The sequence below is a fragment of the Balearica regulorum genome, chromosome 4 (genome assembly GCF_011004875.1).
Source record: "Balearica regulorum gibbericeps isolate bBalReg1 chromosome 4, bBalReg1.pri, whole genome shotgun sequence".
In the NCBI taxonomy this organism is placed as follows: Eukaryota; Metazoa; Chordata; class Aves; order Gruiformes; family Gruidae; genus Balearica; species Balearica regulorum.
Window position 1 is genome coordinate 45,858,386 of NC_046187.1, and position 22,196 is coordinate 45,880,581.

At 39.5% G+C, this 22,196-nt stretch overlaps 1 protein-coding gene across 1 annotated transcript in view; it reads left to right on the forward strand.

The window, feature by feature from the left end:
• The window catches only part of TENM3 (teneurin transmembrane protein 3), a 430,831-nt gene extending 412,630 nt beyond the window's left edge, over positions 1 to 18,201 (forward strand). Inside the window, 4 exon segments of the mRNA XM_075751933.1 lie at positions 4,538 to 4,834; positions 6,034 to 7,645; positions 10,377 to 10,507; positions 15,003 to 18,201. Coding sequence (XP_075608048.1) covers positions 4,538 to 4,834; positions 6,034 to 7,645; positions 10,377 to 10,507; positions 15,003 to 15,758 — 2,796 coding nt within the window. The 3' untranslated portion in view covers positions 15,759 to 18,201.
• The last annotated feature ends 3,995 nt before the right edge of the window (positions 18,202 to 22,196 follow it).

Sequence of the window (22,196 nt, forward strand, 5' to 3'; positions counted from 1 at the left end):
CTGTTGTGTTTACCCTGGAATGCATTGGAATTAATTAGGATAAAAGAATAATTTTCTGCTTTCCTTCACTGTTTTTGTTTCTGGTACTGAATTCACACGCCTGATTTTGAATATTGTTTTAAATTATTTTACCATAAGTTAGCACAGTCTTAGGAATTTTTTTCTTTTATATTTTAAATAAAAATCGTACTAATACTTATTTCTGGTAGAAACGGTTTAACTGTGTGTGCATGTGTGTGGCATATTCCTCTAACATATGTCTTTACCATTTTGTTGGCATTTCTTCTTCCTATATAGTGAGTGAAATATAAGTAGGAAGCAAACTATGATTTATGACAGCCATTTGGTAAAGACAACATAGATTAAGCATTTAAAATTGTGTTGCCAGGAGACCATTTCAGGACCACATCAGAGGTCTGACTATTAGAACTGAACTCAGTTTTTTAAAATAAGGCCTAGGCAGTGTATCAAATGAAGGTAAGTAATTTCAGACCACTTGACTTCTAAGAGGTAACATGCCATTTTAAATCTTAAAATATTTTATATCTTCCTTCGGGATGAGAAGGGAGGGAATGCTGTCATGCACCTTATATTCCTCTCTACCACTTGTTTGGCAAGAAGAATGGATTTTTTCCAAGAAGGAAGAATGATTGTGCGCAGTAGCTGCTGCTTAAGAACAACACGCTTGTACCTAGCTATGACAACTGGCTCATATGGGTAAGGAAGAGGAAAAGGAAGCCATGCTTCTGGAGCTCATCCTTGTGGTTCTGGTTCATAGGCATGTCATTACATAGCATGGTGGCGTAAAACACCTGCCAATTCATTTGTGAAAGAAGCCCAAGAGAAAATACAATAACCATATCAACGGCATTTGGTTTTGGCAATGAAACAAATCACCATGAGTCCAGTTCTCAAAAGTGAAGCAAAATTTTGGCATACAAGTGCAGAGGAGGTAAAAGAAATGTCATGGGCAACTTTAACATGGAAGAGTTAACAGGGAAAAAGGAACAGCAAAGAGGGAAAGATTTAACAAGATGGACAGGAAAGTGAGAGATTATAGATTAGGATAAAATAGTAATTAAAAGTGTATATACAAATGAGAGAAGACAGGTGAAGAATATGGGCTAATAAGAGAAAAATCTCCCCCAAAAAAGTAAAGAAACTTGTCAGCAAAGAAAAAACAGGAAGATTTTTTTGAAGTTGATTTACATGGGAAGATATTGCAGAAATGTCGCTTGGGGGTGGGTGGGGGGATGTAGGAAAGTAGGAAAGAAAACAACAGAAAGAAGAACAGGAATAACTTAGGGAGCTCATCATTTCCATCTACAGATATGTCACTAACATTTTGCTGCAAAGAAGACATGTAGACAAAAAACAGTGACAAAATGTGTTGCCAGTAAATGTACTCATATATATGACACTTTCACTGCATTATATATATGCAGTATCTAACATTACAAAGTACACTCTCAAATACTCTCTTGGTTTTCTATCTTGTATTAGTTCCACCCACTACTAGTAGCCTTTATAAAGAAATTAATTAGGAATTACATCACCATCCCTTAACTAAACAATCCCCTGTCAATCTTGCTCTTGTTCAGACTTGTTTTGTGTTTGTTCAGTAAGCCAGTTTTGTCCCTGGACCTGTACGTTTGGGTACAGATCTAAACCCTGTACTGGGTTTAGATCTCATTACCCTACTCTGATTTGATTGGTAATAAATTAAATTAATTTTCCCAAGTCTCTTTTGGCCCTGATGGTTAATTGGTGAATGATCTCTCCCTGTCCTTATCTTGACCCATGAGCCTTTCATTATATTTTCTGCCCCCTGTCCAGCTGAGGAGGGGGGGGACAAGAGCGGCTTTGGGGGGCACCTGGTGGGCACCTGGTCTCCATCCAGGGTCAGCCCACCAGATGTTTTTGTCATCATGAAAGAGGTATTTGGAGTGTGATTGACTTAAGCACAATAAAAACATTCAAGTTTTGCTGTAAAAGCATTTTGGTAGCAGAGCTGTCGTTAAGAAATGCTTCCATTGAAGGCAGTACTTTAGCTGACGTTATTCCAGCCTGTAGTGTCCAATAAAAGAAGCTATATCACCAAAACTTGTTATTATAATTGCTGTCTATATTATGACATTACACAAGCACAGCCAAAATTTCACCAAAAACTCATGTCTCTGAAAGCAAGAGCTCTGTCAGCAGAATCTGGAAACATGAATCTGGCTGGCGAAAGAGGCATTTCCTTTCTTTCTCCTCTCTCCTGCCCTTACACAGACCAGACAGATGGAAAGTGAGAAGGCAAGGGATGTTATTATCCCATTTAGCAGATAAGGCAGTGAGACAGCCAGATTAAATACTTTGCTGCAATTTACACCGGAAGGATGTGCTTAGCCAAGAAATTAACCACAATTGCTTGGACATCTGCCTTAACCATAAAAACACTCTTCCCTCTTTGCCAATTCAGAAATCAGAAGTGCCCGTTCTCACTTCAGTGTCTTAAGCCCGAGAGGTAGACAAGAAAATTAATAAAAATCATAGTTACATGTAAAATAAGGAAGGGAAGATGGAGAGAAAGGAAGGGGGAAAAAAATCAGAGAAGCAAAACAGGCAGGGAGATGCAGAGATGAGTGCAGGCATATGTGGGAGAAGCTGGGAAATAAAAGCCAGAGATAAACAAGATTTAAGAGTGAATTTATGCAAATGATTGACTATTAAATATTGTAAAATTTAAACAAAAACTACCTGAAAATGAAAAAGTCCAAAAAAACGACAAGAAGGAAGTGAACAAGAATGCTTCATAGTTAAGGTTAACCTACTTCTAGAATCAGTCTTGTAGCATTAATTTTTCAAAGTATATTTAAATAACATTTGATGGCTCATTAAATATATAAAGTAGCTATTCTGCATCTGCTAGACTTTGTGTTCCTTGTTGAGAAGATTTACATGAAAAAATTATTTTTTTTCTGAAATCGACAGTGCAGATTGTTCTCATGCCAGTGATTTCATATTGAAAAAGAGAAAGGTAATGTAGATAGATAGGCAGACCAACCGAAAACTGAGCATTTGTAAGATATTTTTTTTTTTTTCATATTTGCCTATGGCCCATCACCAGCACTTTAATACTTTTTATGCCAATAATAAAGGATCTAATTTATATTGATATTTTAGAAGCTTATCAGCCTTAGGGTATAAGTACCAACGCCCATGATATATGGATTTTTGAACATGCAATTCTGAAAAAGGCAAAGATCCTCCAGACATTTCTTTGGTCAGGATATATATTTTCTTGTTCTTTTCTGAATATCATTCAGCCATCTTTCTTTACCTCTTTGTAATGTATGCATCAAGTACTTGAAAAGGAACTTTAATCTTAATACACATAGCTATATGTCCATTTGTCCCCTGCTTCCCATATGTTAGCAAAATACAGTGCTGAAAAATCTTAGTTATTTTCACCCTCACCTGGAATAACTAACTTTAAAAGGCCACAGCAGATACAGAAATGGTTTACAGGTGAACAAAAAAATCCTAGAGGCCTGTTTGAGGACATTAAAAAACAGTTCAGTGCAGAGGGGAAACAGAGAATTGCAGAGATACCAATGTGGGAAAAGAAAACCAGATATTTTCCCTTCATAAATACAAAAATGAGAGCTGATTCAGTGAAACTGAAAGTTAGGATATTTACAACACTAAAGCGGGGGGACTTCAATGTAAAAGTATTACACAGAAATCACTATCTACCACTGTAGTTTACATATATAAATAATACCATTTTCAACATAAATGTATCTTGGCTAAGGCTTTAAAATTAAAACAGTTCTAAACTTCAAAGCATTTATAACTGTTTTCCAGTGGTTCAGTAGTCTTCCAGTCATTTATGGCTTTTAAGTGGTCAGTTAACTGGGCAAAAGCCATAATCCTCTACTCAGAATTTCAGCCTCATAAACATATTGCAGCTGCGGGTGGTATACTGAGTTAAACTTCTGTTTGATCCAGAAGGGGAAGGCCTGGGTTCTACAAAATGTTTAATCTTAATTTGAAGATTTAACCTGCTTTTGAAGATCTTAATTTTGTATTTACCATTTTGAGAAATACTTTCTGTGGAGGATTAGGATTCAGTTCTTTCTTAGCATGATCATTATGAACCAGAGAAACGGTTGCTGGGAATATGTTTTGACAATAACTTGCAGATATATTTTGGACTGACTACAAAGGAAGTAGTTTGTTTACTGAAATGGCCCCATTTATTACAGAAGTTTTTGGTGCACATCTTTCAGTATTTTCTTAACAGTTGACTAAGCATCAAGAAAACACATTGCAACAAATTCTGGGCCATCTCTTCATATAATGAAACCTCCTAAAGTAGATGCTAATGTAGTGCCTTATGTTTATATCAAGAAGTTGCTAAAATAATTTACGCATACGCCAGATCAATTGCTGTAAATGGTATTTAAAGAATAGCTAGCTTTGTGGAAATAATAAGTGGCTAGGGTTTGAGCAGCATGACTGATTGTGTCATTTTGTTTGCTTTGAAAAGGTTAATGGCAGAAACCTCCTTTCAGTTGACTTTGATCGAACCACAAAGACAGAAAAGATCTACGATGACCACCGTAAATTTCTGTTGAGGATTGCCTACGACACATCAGGGCACCCCACCCTGTGGCTACCGAGCAGCAAGCTGATGGCTGTCAATGTTACCTATTCATCCACAGGTCAAATAGGCAGCATACAGCGAGGGACGACAAGTGAAAAAATAGAGTATGATGCACAGGGAAGGATAGTGTCTAGAGTGTTTGCTGATGGGAAAACTTGGAGTTACACATACTTGGAAAAGGTAAAGAACACTCAGGTTTTAAAAAATGCTTTGAATGTGCTGAAATTCTGCAGCATCTGACTGCTGCATACAAAGCAAAACCAGGCACTAGGAGCACATTTCAATTATTCTAAGTATCAACATGTGATTCCTAGGGCAATGTTTTAAACAATAGATATGTAACCACGCTGTAGGTAATTGCTAGACATTTATGTCTTTTTAAATTATTTAGGCCACTGACTAACAAGAAGCATCTGTATTTACCTTTTATCTTAACACTTAAATAAGGTACAGGGACTAAATCTCTGCAGTGTAATTCAGTTGAAAATAATTTGTTTGTAAATTCTTCACTGTTGGGTTTTTTTTCCACAACCAAGAAAAGCTCATTTCTAACTAGTTACAGCTGTCAATTTATACTTGCTGTATTTTGTAGCAGGAAAATAAATAATAGGCAAAAGATCAGGAATCTTCATTATATACAACAATTGCTGAATGATAGCTCTCCCTCTAGAAATATCTGTGAAAATCCCCCTTGTGAGATCTCATGCCTGCTATGCAAAAAGAGAATGCATTTCTTTCTGGGGTTTAAATTTATTTCTATTGAAGCTGCTGCTCAGCAAATACTATGTTGCAGACATAATTTAATCAAGACCTATGATACATAATAGCCACGCATCAGAAAAATGTCAGAATAATTCGGAGTAGCTCCTTTTGATATAAATAATCAAACAATTGTTTTGCCTGTGTCTTAAAAGCTTACAGAACAAGAACACAGTATTCAGGGATCTCAGGCTATTCACATTCTTCAAAATCATCTCTAATTGTAGGGAAGAAATTGTATCTCCCATATGTTGTTCTCCTCGTGAGTTAATGGCTCTAAGACAGTTTTACTTCTTCCCATATTAAACATGACTTATCTGAATCCATTGACAATCTGCTGTTTAGCTGTGAGTGCTTGATAAAAGAGTGATACAGTCATAACAAGTAGCAAATTATGAACGTGGAACTACTAATTACAGAACCCCTTACAATTAAGCATCCAAGTAAATTAGGCAGGGAGATGTTAACAACATGTAAGGTCAAGGATAACTCAATTAAAGAGGGGATAATTTTCTCAAGTGGGAATGTCACATTTTTTGTGAAGAAATACTATCAGTATGTTTGGGGGGGAGGGTACTCCACCATTTGTCACATGGTAAAAATCTGTTCTTAATTTTCAGTCAATGGTTCTTCTGCTTCATAGCCAACGGCAGTATATCTTCGAATATGATTTGTTGGATCGGCTTTCTGCTGTCACCATGCCCAGTGTTGCTCGTCATACCATGCAGACTATCCGCTCCATTGGCTATTACCGGAATATATACAACCCCCCGGAAAGTAATGCTTCTGTTATAATGGACTACAATGAAGAAGGGCAGCTCCTTCAAACTGCTTTCCTGGGGACAAGCCGAAGAGTATTATTCAAGTACAGACGGCAGACCAAGCTCTCAGAAATTTTGTATGATAGTACAAGAGTTAGTTTTACTTACGATGAGACAGCAGGAGTCCTGAAAACAGTAAACCTCCAAAGCGATGGTTTTATATGCACCATTAGATACAGGCAAATTGGCCCATTGATTGACAGACAGATTTTCCGCTTTAGCGAAGACGGAATGGTAAATGCCCGATTTGACTACAGCTACGACAATAGCTTCCGAGTGACTAGCATGCAAGGTGTCATCAATGAAACCCCATTGCCTATTGATCTTTACCAGTTTGATGATATCTCTGGCAAAGTTGAACAATTTGGAAAATTTGGAGTTATATATTATGATATTAACCAGATCATTTCAACAGCTGTAATGACCTACACAAAACACTTTGATGCACACGGCCGCATCAAGGAAATTCAGTATGAAATATTTCGGTCATTAATGTATTGGATTACAATTCAGTATGATAACATGGGACGAGTGACAAAAAGAGAAATTAAGATTGGGCCATTTGCCAACACCACGAAATATGCTTACGAATATGATGTAGATGGTCAGCTCCAGACTGTTTATCTGAATGAAAAAATAATGTGGCGATACAACTATGACCTGAATGGCAACCTCCACTTGCTCAACCCCAGTAGCAGTGCCCGTTTGACACCACTTCGCTATGACCTGAGAGACAGAATAACACGACTAGGTGATGTCCAGTACCGATTAGATGAAGATGGATTTCTGCGTCAGAGGGGTACTGAAATTTTTGAATACAGTTCAAAGGGCCTTCTTACTCGAGTTTATAGCAAAGGCAGTGGGTGGACAGTGATTTACCGTTATGATGGACTTGGACGACGAGTTTCCAGTAAAACTAGCCTTGGACAGCATCTCCAGTTTTTTTACGCAGACCTTACTTACCCAACCAGGATAACTCATGTATATAACCACTCAAGTTCTGAAATCACATCTCTTTACTATGATCTGCAAGGACACCTTTTTGCCATGGAAATTAGCAGCGGAGATGAGTTTTACATTGCATCGGACAATACAGGAACACCACTGGCTGTTTTCAGTAGCAATGGTCTCATGCTTAAACAAATTCAATACACTGCTTATGGAGAGATCTATTTTGACTCTAACCTTGACTTCCAGCTGGTAATAGGATTCCATGGAGGCTTATACGACCCACTGACCAAGCTAGTACACTTTGGAGAAAGAGATTATGACATACTGGCAGGCCGATGGACAACACCTGATATTGAGATCTGGAAAAGAATTGGGAAGGATCCTGCTCCTTTTAATTTGTACATGTTTAGAAATAACAACCCAGCCAGTAAAATACATGACGTGAAGGATTATATCACAGGTAAAAGAAGGTTACTTACTTGCAAGACTGTCTCCCTCTTGCTCAAAAGCTTACCTTTCTGTATTCTCATAATCTGGAATTTGATTAGGATATTGTCTGAAGAAGGTTAGTAAAGAAACTCTCAGGGAAGATAATTGTTCAGAAAAGTACTTGGTATTTAGAACTAGATCAACAAAGTGATTTTAGCTTGGGGTGCTGGACCTATAGACATTCAATTTAGACTGGAATTCATGATTTTGTTGAAGTACCTAAATATGTCCTATTTGGAAAAGTTATTTATGAGGAAGCATTAACCCCTTAACAATGCAAGTAATTACAGCAAACACGCATATCTGGAACGGTGAAATAGCAAATTGGAGATCTTGAAAGTATCTCATCCAGCTTTAGACATTGATTTATGTACCTGCGTAAGAGATTAAGATCCACACGCCATTACTAGTTTTGAGGTTTAGGTAACTAAACCTAAACCTTGTGCCCTACACAGTCCTAACAGTGCTTTAGTATTGGACTAAAAGATAATTCAGAGTTTCTCAGTACACAGAGGGGCTGGGTTTTCCAAAGCACAGTTTGGAGCACCAGTGGAATACATCTCTTCCTCTGCCACTGACTGAACTGCAACACAAGGTTGTTGCGATCAGCTAGAGAGATGTGCCTTGGGAGGGGAAAGAGGAGCCCTAGGTTCTCCTTCCAATACTGTTACGCATTACCCTGTGCTCTTACAATGGAAAAAATAGACTTCTTCAGCAAGTACAAGAGTAAGAACCCCCTCAAGACCATTCATGAGAATCTCCTTCTATGTGGATTAGTCAGGCTTCACCATAGCTCTGGGCTACTGAGCAGTAACAGTGCATATTCATGGACCAAAAAAGACCAGAGACAAGAGAGAGTGTGACTATAAGGTAGCAAGGGCAGGAGGGGTCTTTCTGTGACAAATTTAGCTCATTAACATGGCAGCAAATACTCACTGGAAGTCGGTTAATATTTTCCAGGGTAGGTTTTTTGCAAGGCTGCTAATGTAATTTGGCTAAGAGAAGCCCAATAAGCTCCAGGGGCAGCACAAAGTAATGAGTACACAGCCAGGAGCAGGGAAGGAGCAAGATACAGAAAAAGGAGTGTGAATTTCTCTTTTGGCAACAAAAAGCTGCTAACATGCCACTTCTTGTATAACTGAGTTCTTAGGGAACCTATATGCTTTTTGTGGGTCTACAGTTAGTGATGTGCAGTGTCTGCCATTATTCTATATACAAAAAAATCTGATCACACATCACCAGAAGTTTCTGAAAAATGCATTGCTGAGATACATTTGAATTTTCATATTTGAATAGATGTAAATAATCTGAAATATTTTACACAGCCAGTGCTAGACTACAGGAGGGGCTCAGCTCAGTTGTGAGACTACCACTCAGAAAAGCATCCTGGGAATCAAGTGGGTTTGCATTAATTTAACAAACAGCAGTTATTAACAGTGTTGCTAACGGGCTGCCTGGGAGCAAGGATAATAACACACATATGAATCTGTCCTTTTTTAGCAGCATGTGCTGTAGGGGATGCAGTTGCAATCAGATTCTTTGTGTCATTGAAAATGATGCACTTTTAGTTCAAAAATTGCCCTCAAAATACAGTGTGTGTTCTTTTCTTAACATCTTTGATGTATGGAATACATAGACACACACTATTCATATAAGGTTATCATTGCAGTGAGTAATTTGGCTGTTTTAAATGCAGAGCCTCACGAGGCATATCATTTATCTGTAAAGCACAGAAATTATTTTAAGGTAAATATTTTTTATGCTTTTAACATTTGGAAAAATTTGGTTCTTTGTTCCACTTATTTGGGATTTTCTTAAAAGTGAAAACTACTAGACTTGGTAAGGAGCACTCCGCCAACTTCTGCTAAGCTTAGTATTTGTGAAAGGGTAGAAAGACTCAAACAAGGCAGAGCACCCATGCTTGCCCAACAATTGTTACCTAATTAATTGTTGGCACCCCTAATTGATTTATTTTTAACAGAACATAAAATTTATCATAAATAATGTTATCTAATGCTAATTTACTAGCCTGTCTGCTTACTGATGCAACTGTAATACATTTCATTAGCTTTTAATTTCATCAGTCCAACTTTATCTTGAAGAGGGGGAGATTTCTCTTGAATCCACATAAAATATCTGCCAAATCATTTAAAAGGTAATTGACCATATGGGTGTTATTTCAGGGGTAGTTTGAAGACATTACAGTAACACATACCTAACAAAAGGACAGGCTGTGCTCTGCAGTACTTTGTATTCTTTGCTTTGTTTTAAAGTATTGATGGTAACAGTGTGACATAGAGCTTGTTCAGCCTGACCATGAAATCCCAATTAGTTGAGGCTATATTAGAAGGAAATCTCACTTTAATTGTGCTCCTATAGTTGTTCTGGAAGTCAGTGAGGCCTTCAGAATTGCTGAAACCTGCAACGCCTTTCAAATGAGCATAGTGCAATTCTTACACAGAACAGCAGTTTTCTTGTAAGTTTAGAACTTCCAAGTTTACTGCATAGGCTTGCTATTCTAGCTATAGTACAAATCTAAATCCATCCATATCAAAACGAAGACTGTTGAATAATTTTCATGTTACAGAAGGAAATCAACTATGCCAAAAACTATTCCATGTAAAAAATTGCATGATTGCAAAATACAGAACAATTCTAATACTTTTCTCTCTTTTTTTTTTTTTTCAATACTTCTCTTTCAGATGTTAACAGCTGGCTGGTGACATTTGGCTTCCATCTGCACAATGCCATTCCTGGGTTCCCTGTTCCAAAATTTGATTTAACAGAACCTTCTTACGAACTAGTGAAGAGCCAGCAATGGGAAGACATACCAGTAAGAAACAAAACTAAACATACAAATGGAACAGGACAAAATGTTCCCTTCTATTCAGATCTTATTAGGCATGGGTAATCCTGACAGGGTTACTTGCTAAGTTAAATTTGAACAGTGCTTTTCAAACCTCTAATTTTTATCTTCTTCCAAAAGAATTTAAGAAATTACAGATGGTGTTTCTTCTTACAGATTTGCTAAGTTAGATGCTATTTTAAATAAGCTTTTGTTTGCTTTCAGCAATAATAAAAATACAGAAAGACAATAATCAATGAAAAGAAGTTTAAGACTCTTTAAAGATGTTTAAGTTTCGTAGCAGAAACTACAGAGATTAGATTTGTACTAACACTCTGCCTGAAGGCAGAAACTGAACACTGTAGTAAAAAATAGACTGTGAAATAAACAGAAGAACAGGTGATATAAATTATGCATACCAGGCACCACTACAATTTTACTTCTCTTTAATATTAACCATGTTTTATATGTAAAGATAAAATATTGAAAATGAAATTACCTGAGGTGAAATCCATTACATTACATAAAACCAAAACTCCAGGTGCTTATGAAGTTTTTTGGGAGGAAAAAAATGAACTTCAGTCCTTAAAAGCTGCTACAGTTTTAAATGATGGAAGAAATAAATGTGGAAATTAAAATCTAAATCTGCTATTAAAGAAAATTGTATTTACAAATCAAACTTAATCAAAGACCTATGCCCTCAAAAATCCTACAATTCTCAGTTAAGAAGGAAGCGTTAAGAGACAGTAAAATGCGTAAGCCCATTGCGAGCAGTCAAAAATGGATCTCTTTTTACAAGAATGATGATAGAGAACTTGTGGTGGGCTGACCCTGGCTGGGGCCAGGTGTCCACCAGAGTCGCTCTGTCACTCCCCTCATTCACCAGACAGGGGAGAAAAAGTACAACGAAAAGCTTGTGGGTCGAGATAAGGACAGGGAGGGATCACTCACTGATTATCATCACAAGCAAAACAGACCAAACTTAGAGAGGGAATTCATCTTATTTATTACTAAGCAAAACAGAGTAGAGGAATGAGAAATAAAACCAAATCTTAAAACACCTCCCCCCACCCCTCCCATCTTCCAGGGCTCAACTTCACTCCCGGCTTCAACCTCCGCCCCCCCTCAGCAGCACAGGGGGATGGGGAATGGGGGTTACGGTCAGTTCATCACACGGTGTTTCTGCCGCTTCTTCATCCTCAGGGGGAGGGCTCCTCTCATCATTCCCCTGCTCCAACATGGAGTCTCTCCCACAGGAGATAGTCCTTCACAAACTTCTCCAACGTGAGTCTCTCCCACGGGCTACAGTCCTTCACAAACTGCTCCAGCGTGGGTCTCTCCCACGGGGTGCAGACTTTCAGGAGCAAACTGCGCCAGCGTGGGTCCCCCACGGGGTCACAAGTCCTGCCAGCAAACCTGCTCTGGCGTGGGCTCCTCTCTCCACAGGTCCACAGGTCCAGCCAGGAGCTCGCTCCCGTGTGGGCCTCCCACGGGCCACAGCCTCCTTCAGGTGCCTCCACATGCTCCAACATGGGGTCCTCCACGGGCTGCAGGTGGAATCTCTACACCCCCTCATCCTTCCTCCATGGGCTGCAGGGGGACAGCCTGCTTCACCATGGTCTTCACCACGGGCTGCAGGGGGATCTCTGCTCTGGCGCCTGGAGCACCTCCTGCCCCTCCTTCTGCACTGACCTTGGTGTCTGCAGAGTTTCTTACATCTTCTCACTCCTCTCTCTGGCTGCAAAAGCTTCCTCTCTGTTTTCTTCCTTCTTAAATATGTTATCACAGAGGTGCTGATTGGCTTGGCCTTGGCCAGCGGCGGGTCCGTCTTGGACCTGGCTGGCATTGGCTCTGTCAGACACAGGGGAAGCTTCTAGCAGCTTCTCACAGAAGCCACCCCTGTAGCCCCCCCGCTACCAAAACCTTGTCACGCAAACCCAATGCAAACTTTAGGGGATTAAAAGAGGATATGATCTTGAAAAACCTTACAACTTAATTTAGACAAAAAAAATCATTGGAAGGGTGGCCCAGCAAAAGGGAGTGTATGGAAGCTAATTTTGCATGCATGAAATGACCCACTGTGTATATTTTTTAATATCCAGGGATTGAGTAACAGGGAAAGACCTTAGAGCTCAGCATGAGAATAGTGTCAGAAGCAGTGAAGGAGGAGCATTGCAAGTACTCCAGGCAAGGTGGTTGTATCAGGAGATAAGAGACCTGTCATCAGGCATGGCTGTGAGGAGCTATCAGAGGTTGTTTATTTAGATCCAAAAGCTAAAGAATGCAATTATCCACTAACACCAGCAAAGGTGCATCAGGAGAAGAACTAGTCTGGTCAAAGAGATGAGAGCAGACAGCTAGTTGTCAAAAATCTTCACGAAAGAGCTCAACAGTGCGAGGAGTGCCAGGGGCATGTGACATGACAGAGAGAAAGAGAGAAGTGGGAGGAACACAAAGATTCAAATTCTCAAATTCAATTCTCAGGTAGGAAGAAGCTGTGACTATGATATTCACTGTCGAACAAGCAAATGCAACCAGGAGCCAGAAGTAAACACACAAAAAAACTTAGTATTTTGAAACATTCTGGAGTAGCGAGCTTTACCAAGCTCTGAGGTTTTGCTTCAGAGCTCTGAGGATACATGTTAAAAATAAACAAACTTTGTCATTATGAAGTTGCTATAGCATCTCGCTGCTCTCACTGATGAGTGTGCTGTCGTGAATATATTTTTGTGCTCAATAGCTTTCATGTAGGATTTACAACAGCTGAAATAATACATACTTGTTAGCAAGTGCAGACAGTAATCTGCCACATTCGAGAAGAGTTGAAAGTCCAAGTCAATTCCTAATTCCCTCAGGAACTGTCCCCTCCAAAAAGCCACACTCATGGCAGAGCACAGAAGCCTTTGCAAACCTTTTGCCAGGCTTTGATTAGCAGCAAGGCTGAATTAAGTTTGTAGGAGTCTGTTAATGACTCCTGCTTGCTCTCCCACCTGGAAATTTGGGAAAACTAAACAGGCTTTTGCCTCATTTGTCAGCAATGAATCAAGTGAGTTCAACAGTATTTTTACTGAAGGGAGAAGGGGTCAATTGGAAGATAAACTGGATCATCTACAGAAACTAAGTACTCCTTTTCAAAAGTGCAGCCAAAGCTGTTTAAATCTTTCTGTTTCCTGCTGAGACAACTGCTAGGGCAGCTGTCTGCTCCCCACCTCCATCAATACTAGCTCATTCACAGCTTGGAGCTGTTAAGACCCAGGGTTAGACAGGTAAGATGTGCCTATTCTGCACAGTTGTAAGGTCTCACCCCAACCACAATTGACCCCATAACGTGAGCTGCCCCACTAGCTAGCTGTGCTAGCTAACCACAGCAGTTACGCTGTCAGGTCCCATCCTCAGCTATCTCTCTCTTTACGAAGAGTCCCATCTCACATACTGGGCCACACATAGCTCTCAACCAGACTTTTTAAACAGATTCTCCTATCCTAGCTTTTCCACCTTGTGCTTTTGCACCTCACAATTGTACCTCTTATTCCTCCCCTTTATAGCACACCTACATTTTCAACAAGAATGCCCCAGATAGATACAGTAAAACATGAAATACCAAGCAAGCATATTTTAGACTTGCTTGTTGGTACCTTTCTTTCATTGCCCGTTCTTTTGGCTAGCTGTATACAGCTGTGTACGGCACTCTGCTGTATTCAGGATTGCACCCCTCTGAAGTTCTGGGGAGAGAAGCTGCTTGTCTCTTTTAGGCAGCATGCTGATACTTGGAGTGAAATGGGAGCTCACATACCTGAATTGGCCGCAGCTTTTTCACATGTCCCCTTTTCAGTTTCTGCAGTTACTTGCAAGAAAGGGCATCAGTCCCAAATATTCCACCCCTATGCTTTGTACCATTTGCTTATTTCTCTTACTGTAAAGACTGTCATTACAGTTTGATTTCCCCACTCTAGCAGCTTGAGGGGTTATGAGAGCCTCCCTGCAGTTTGGTCTCAGACTGCAGCTACCTGAGAGACTCTTTATCTCCTGACTCAGCGTAAAGAAAGGCTTATTCCCATTCTAAAGCACAACTTCCTGACCTGCAAAAATGTCCTCAATTTGGATGGACCCATGGTAGACAGGAAGGCTAGCTGAACAAGCTCAGAGAATGAGATGACACTGTAGTAAGATAGTTCTTAACCACATTAAGTATTAGTATTGCAAAGGTCTGTCCTATGCAGCCTAGTAAGTAGCCTCTGAAGTTAAATCTTGTTTTTGTGCAGGTTCTTGGGGAGACAAAGAGAAAAAGCACTGAACATTATCAAACCAAATAGTCTTGTAGCTCAGCAGAACAAGCAGTATGTAGATTTAATTAACTCCTTGGCACTGTCAGTTGTGGCATATCCTGTCATCGTCCATGGGCAGCACACCAAGAAAGCCTGGTTGTTTGGCATCTAGAGGGCTACAGATGGCTGGTAAAACTTCTGTCTGTTCTTGTTTACAGCCAATTTCTGGAGTGCAACAACAAGTGGCAAGACAAGCAAAGGCTTTCCTTTCCCTGGGAAAGATGGCAGAAGTGCAGGTCAGCAGACGGAAATCCAGTGGAGAGAAGTCATGGTTGTGGTTTGCTACAGTGAAGTCTCTGATTGGGAAAGGGGTGATGCTCGCCGTTAATCAAGGCAAAGTGCAAACAAATGTGCTCAACATTGCAAATGAGGACTGCATAAAAGTGGCAGCTGTTCTGAACAACGCCTACTACCTAGAGAACTTGCATTTCACCGTTGAGGGAAAGGACACGCACTATTTTATCAAGACCACCTCCCCTGAGAGTGACCTTGGGACACTGAGGCTGACGAGTGGGCGGAAGGCCCTGGAGAACGGCATCAACGTCACCGTTTCCCAGTCCACCACTGTGGTAAACGGCAGGACTCGTAGGTTTGCTGATGTTGAAATGCAATACGGTGCTTTAGCGCTTCACGTCCGCTATGGCATGACGCTGGACGAGGAAAAGGCCCGAATACTGGAGCAAGCCAGGCAAAGAGCTCTTTCGAGTGCCTGGGCCAGAGAACAACAGAGAGTAAGAGATGGAGAGGAAGGCGCCAGGTTGTGGACAGAAGGAGAAAAGAGGCAGTTGCTAAGTGCTGGAAAGGTACAAGGATATGATGGGTACTATGTACTCTCTGTGGAGCAATATCCAGAATTAGCAGACAGCGCTAACAATATACAGTTCCTCAGACAAAGTGAGATAGGGAAGAGGTAACACACTGGCTTAGCTCAGGCTGCCAAAGAGACTGTGTACCAGTGTCTTCTAAAAAGGAGACCAAACTGTTTTGCTGCATTACTACTTGAGCCTAAGCTTACATCTTTGCTCAGGATTTTTTTCTGTAGCACAATCCAAACAGACTCTGTAACAAAAAGAGCGCCTTCCCAGAAGAATGATACTGCTAATGACAAAACTTTTTTTTTCTCAATGACCTTAAAGGTGATCTGCTTTAAAGAATATGTTTACATATGCATATCGCTGCACTCAAGTTGGACTGAAAAGTATTGGAAAAAAAGAAGAAAAAAAGGCCTCCAGATTTGCAACAGGCTGTCTGTTCCTTTGAGGCACTGTATTTAATTAAGATACAGACCCATACAGTGTTTCCAAATATTACTGAATTGTTGACCTTTGCTTATGAGAAGTAGTCTCTCTCTTTCTCTCTTTTTCTCACTGCATAGGATGTGGTATATATCTGTTAATTTTAAAACGTGGGGCAAAAATTACTGTTTATAGACAACCCAACTGCTTTAAACTGTGCTGCTTTCTAAAAGGACATTGGCACAAGTGACTTATGCTACCATGGGAATTTAATAATGAATTTTACAATGCTAACATGGTTTGCCTTGGGGGGAAAATGGCAAGTAGAATCCTTGTTGCAGATAAGCAAAGGAAACCCTGATTTTTTTGTAAATTATGTGAGACAAGTTGTTTATGGATTTTTATATGAATTACAATTTACTGTACATCAAATATTAGTCTCAGAGGAGTTAATTTATGTAAAGTGTTTAAAAAAGTTTATACTTAAAAATAAAAATGATAAAAACATGTGCTGTGTGTGATTTTTTAAAGAAAAAGGAATTGCACCTTTTATGTTATAGCTGTACAGTATAAAGGATTATATTGTAGAGATATAACAGTGATGACTAATGTCCAAAAAGTGTTAATATTTTTGTATTAGGTTTAAAGCTGTGCATCTATCACTCTGAGATAGGATGGGACACTCCAAAGTGGCTGGCTGAATCAGACCGCAGCTCCCTCTCCTCCCATACCTCTCCTGTCACCCAGGCCAGTGCCACTTCATCAGTCATTGTTAGAAGGCACAGTAACCAAATAAGTCTCGTTATTATGATGGAAGACTTTAATAGGTTGGGTTTTCCTTGTCTTTTTCCAGCCCTAACGTAATAAATGGACATTTATTCATACCAGGTGGGGTTTCTGTTGTTTTTTTAGAAGCTTTGTTTCACAATGGAGAGAATAGTGTCTCAGGTGCTTGGCAAATTGTATGTAGAAGAAGAAGAAGAAATTATGTAGTTTCATCCAGTTATGTCAACTCTGTCTTCTGTATAATACAGCTCTTTTAGATGTTATAACTCCAGATAGAAGAAGCGTACCTCTGACCTGATGCTACAGAATTGCTCTTTAGGCAGGCAGGCTGTTCCGTAGATTCATCTCCTGGCCTTCAGCTGGCAGATCACATCCCGTTACTGTGAGCACTGAACCTGGGGATGGAGAGGAGGGTCCGATTCTAGTGCCTAGTCTGCATCTCCACACCACTGCATAGATTTGGCATGCTCTGCTCCAAGGCCCAGTGTATTTGCTGCAGGACAGAACTGAAGTGTGCAGCTGGTTCCTTATAGGAAGCCTGTGGTGGCATCTATGGCATCTGTTCTACATCTTGGCTGAAACCATTCTTAGAGCTTTACTCTCATGAGCACTAAATTCAGCCACAAAAATAAATATTTTTAAGATGAGACAAAATTGGGGGTTTTTGATGTTCATTGAAATATACACAGTATTTCTATCCATGTATTATAATGACAAAACATAGTAAGTGAACGTGTCTTAACTATGAATGGTTCAAGTGGATGTAATAAAAAATAGTTTTCTAACTGCTTTGTATTCTGAGAGTCTATGGTATTACATACTCTAAATTGCACATTAGGATTGTTTGATAAACAGATTTGAATTTCTCCCAGCCAAGTTGCTACCGAATCTACAGTATCAGTGCTATTACTGTATGTGTGTATTTGGTAGAGCATACAGAACTAATTACACATATAATGAATGCTAATCATCTATTAGAATGAAAGCACAGATTAGTTGTTAGTATTTTTACCCTTGAAGTCTTGAGGGCCCTAAATTTAGAGAGGATGATATGTCAGACCCCAGAGGCGTGTCATTGATCTAACGTATTCTTTTTAAGATGTAAAATGCTAGGTGTTTGCAGTTCTGTTGGGTGGCTCTTCCACAGCACTGTATTTAGCATGCTGTAAGTGCTCTCTGTTGAAATAGGCTCATATTCTAAATCATGTCAAATGTTTCTGTTCTGTTTGAATATGAAAAGCTTGTATAACATGTCAACAATGAAATATATCTTCTACTTGACGCGTACCAGTTCCTTCTCCTTTGTTCTGGCACCAATAAACAACAAATTATCGTATCTGTTGGTGATCATTTTAGATAAAGTCAAATCAAGCCAATTAGTGGCCTTGTTAGTAGGTATAATGAGCCTATTTCTTGCTAAAAAAGACTTGTGATCTGGACATGCTCCTGCAGGAAATAGTGACCTTGGGGAATATATACAAAAAAAGATCTTTTTAAAGAAAAAAATACGTATAATTAAAAAAGCATATTACAAAAAAAAAAAGGAGATTCTAAGTATTTTAGGCAATGCCAGTCAAAATGCTATCCTGATATTTTGAGATGTATATTTCGTCTGATTTGTATTGTTCTTTTAATTTGCCTTCTTAACTTTATATGTGTCCTGAATTTTCCACAAATTGATAACTATAGATTGCATCTAGGCTTTCCAATAAAAGCCAACCCAATGTGTGTTGCGTGTGTGTTTATATTTGTTTTTTAAATCTGTATGTCAGATACTGCATCTGTGCTATTGCTTTTCTCATCGTATCGGAAGAAGCAAACTGATCCAGTGGCACTGGTATTGATTCATTTGCTTCACAGTTGGCAGTATCTTTTTTGACTCTGTCCAATGGCCTCATCTGCTAACTCAGCAAAGTGAATTACTCCATGGGATCTCTCAGGTGGCCTACTTCAGAGAAAACATTAAACATACCTCACAAAGCCAAATCTTTTCTAGATAAGGAAAAGCCAAAGAAACAAAAACAAACAAAAAAAGAAGTATCACTTAGAACTGTTTTCTCTCCCATCCTCCTGAGGAAAAACACAACAAGTATTTGATTATTAATAATTAGGTTGGCACTGGTAGTTACATATATACACAGAAGAGATCCTTCAATCTGCATTTAGACCCATTTTGCAGAAACTGCTGACTTCAGCACTGCTATATGTCAAGAGACTGCTTTGATTTTAGTTGGAACAGGCAGACTTCACCACACTTACTTTGTACTGACAACCTCAAGTTGATAACATGTTGATCCAGCACGAATCAGGTCACTCTGCTTAGCTAACTGGCCTAATTTTGTTATTAAAAAAAAAAAAAAAAACCAAACAGTAAGAGAGCTTTCCATGTTCACACTTGGGAGGTGAGAGATTTGCATTTCACAAGGGAAAAAAAAAATGCCACTTACCACTGCCACTCTTCAGAGGCACTTTTAAAAGTGATGGCTGAAAGACTGTAAAAGAAAAAACACTGCATAAAGTAACAGTTTAAAATGATTGTCTACAAGATAATAGGCTGCAGTCACACAGAATCTGAGATGACAAAATGTTTGAATTCTGTTTTCAGAAAAAAAAAAAAATTTCTAAAAGTGCTAGTACCGTGGTTTACTGCTAACTCCAGAGCGGCAAGCTTGAGAACCTTTAAGAAAAAGAGGAAGAGACTAGTGTGTAATTCTTTGGGGATGGGAAATGCAAAGCAAAGACACTTATTAGAAACAACTTCTAAGTAGCTTATTAGAAGCTGCTTATTTGACACTTACTAGAAGCTGCCAGGGTTAAAAATAAGCCAAAGCAGAGAGCATCACACAGCATAAACAGAACAGCACAGGCACAGTGAAATACTCCTAACTGCAAAGCCACATCCAAACCGACCAGACTGATCAGCTTCTCATCTACAGCCAATTACTGCTAAGGACTAAATATGCAATGCTTATAAAATTAAATTGATCTTTGACTGCACACACAAGTTGCTGGGGCTCAGTGAGGCAAAAAAAAAAAGCCAAAATGAAAACCAGTTAATTGGTAGGTGCCAATTTTTTCCCCCTGGGAGAAAAAGAACACATGGTCTATAGCTGTCATGCTGACAGGCTGAGCTTAAGACTAATTTTTCCTCTGAAGTTTTTAGCTTTGTGACCATATGAGGTAAATTTAACTGTCTAAGTGCCTAGGCTAGACCTATATAAAAAAAGTCAAAACACTAAATAGATAATGCCCTGCTCATCCCACCTAGCCCATTTTTCAACAGGAGTAATGTAAATAAGGATGCCAGTACTTAAACCATTTTTAAACCAGTACCACCAAAATCTGAAAAAAATGCAGCTTGTCTGTTCATCCGTCCCAGAAACCTGAGTATTTGCTGCAGATCACTAAAAATGTTACAGGCCTTTCAGGGTGAAAACACAGTGGAAAGGTTTGCTTCTCACGCCACCTCCTAATTGCAGGATAAACGATTGGCTACTGCAGTTGGCACTGTGAGCGAGGGTGCCGGAGGAACAAGAACATGCTGTCTGACACTCATAGATTCTGCCCTGCTTTAGTAAGGGGAAGTGCTGGGGAGGGAGGGGGAAAGGGAGGTGGCCTGTCATTAGGTGGTCTAAATGCAACAGTGAGAGTGAACTTGCACAGTATCGCACGAAAACTGGCATGAGGATTATCTTAACCACACTATTCTTTGTACACATGCCTTAAAAAAAAAATCCTGGCCTGGTTTCTAGCATCACAAGTGCACACAATTCTGAGCTGTGCAAGGATGGCATAAAACACATTCCTAAATAGATAAATATGCTGAATATTGTTTCTGACTTCTAAACAAAGCAAGCTAAACAGCAACACCATCCCTTTCTTGAAGTACATAAGAGTCTTTTGTGCAATTTGGAAGGTGAAGAACAAGCACAGTAGCGTGGCAGCTCATTAGAGTGTCATGTTTTCACAGAACCTATTTTATTGCATTTAGTAGTTCTGCAGGTAAACTCTCTTGCTGTTAATTACTATAACTTCCTAGTAAATTAAAAGGTTTACTCAATTTACCTAAGTTAAAATTCTGTCATTGAGGAACATAAATTTCTAAAGACGCATACGGGTTTTTTTCCATACTATAAACTAAGTCCAAGCTCATAGTAACACAATTATGCAGCTTAGAGTTAATGGTTCCCACAAAGCTGTCTTAATAAAGCCTTTTGGGATTCAGGAGGAAAAGGAGGAAATTCAGAAACTAAGAACAGGGCTGGAAGGCAAAAACATGTTTCAGCTAGCTCTAGTTACTCAATCACACTTAAGCTGTCTGAGGCAGCAGGGAGAGCGCTGTGCATTAGAGAGGCACGCGGGAAATTGGTATCCCAACACAATGAAGTATTTCCACATTCCAAGCCTAGGAATCGTTTTTAAACTGAAATTACAGGAATGGCTATCTAATGAACCGTTTCACCTTACATCAATTTAAAAACAAAAAAAGAACAGTATAGGGAAAACTAATGCAGGAATCAGTTAAGAATTAAAATCTGAGAGTAACTATACGCATATGATGCTGAAGAAAAGTCTATCCAGTGTTTACTCACAAGAATTACTGGGGAAAAAATGGGATGGGGCGAGGGGGGGGACGCAGGGGGTGTACAAGACCGTAATACTAGGACCAGGTGTTTGTCACCATTTTCCACGATGGGGAAGCACATATAAAAAAAATTAGTGACGCCAATATCTGCAGAAGACAAAAATTGATGGAGTGGCAAATAATGGCTAGGACAGAGCAGTCATACAGAACAATACAGATCACTCGCTGAAATGAGTCCATTCAAACAAAATGCATTTTAATACAGGCAAGTCCAAAATATCTCAGAGTAAGATACGCAAATCTTGCTATGAAAGGTATGTAGACGCCTACAAGAAAGCAATGACTGGAAAGAATGAGGAGCGCATAACAGATAAATAACTCATTGCAAGATTCCAGTACAATAGTGGTGGCAATGAAGAGCTCATAGGGGTGGAGAAGCTTAATGAGATTACCGGCCTTGTTAAACAAGGGAAATAGGAAGGCAGTGTTATCTCTGCATATGGCACCAGAAACACTACTCTTGCATACAGTGCTGGTGCATGCATCATGAAGATGCTGTGAAAACCCTGGAGAATAAGCACAAGGAGACATCACACAGAAATCTGAGGCTTGGAGAAAAAAAACATCTTGCAGGGGGCTATTTAAACAGCTGGGGGGGGGGGGAACAACAGAAGAAAACCCAAACCACCAAAGAGTGCCACGATAATAGACTCTAAGTGCCTTGACAGAAAAAAAAGCACATCGTA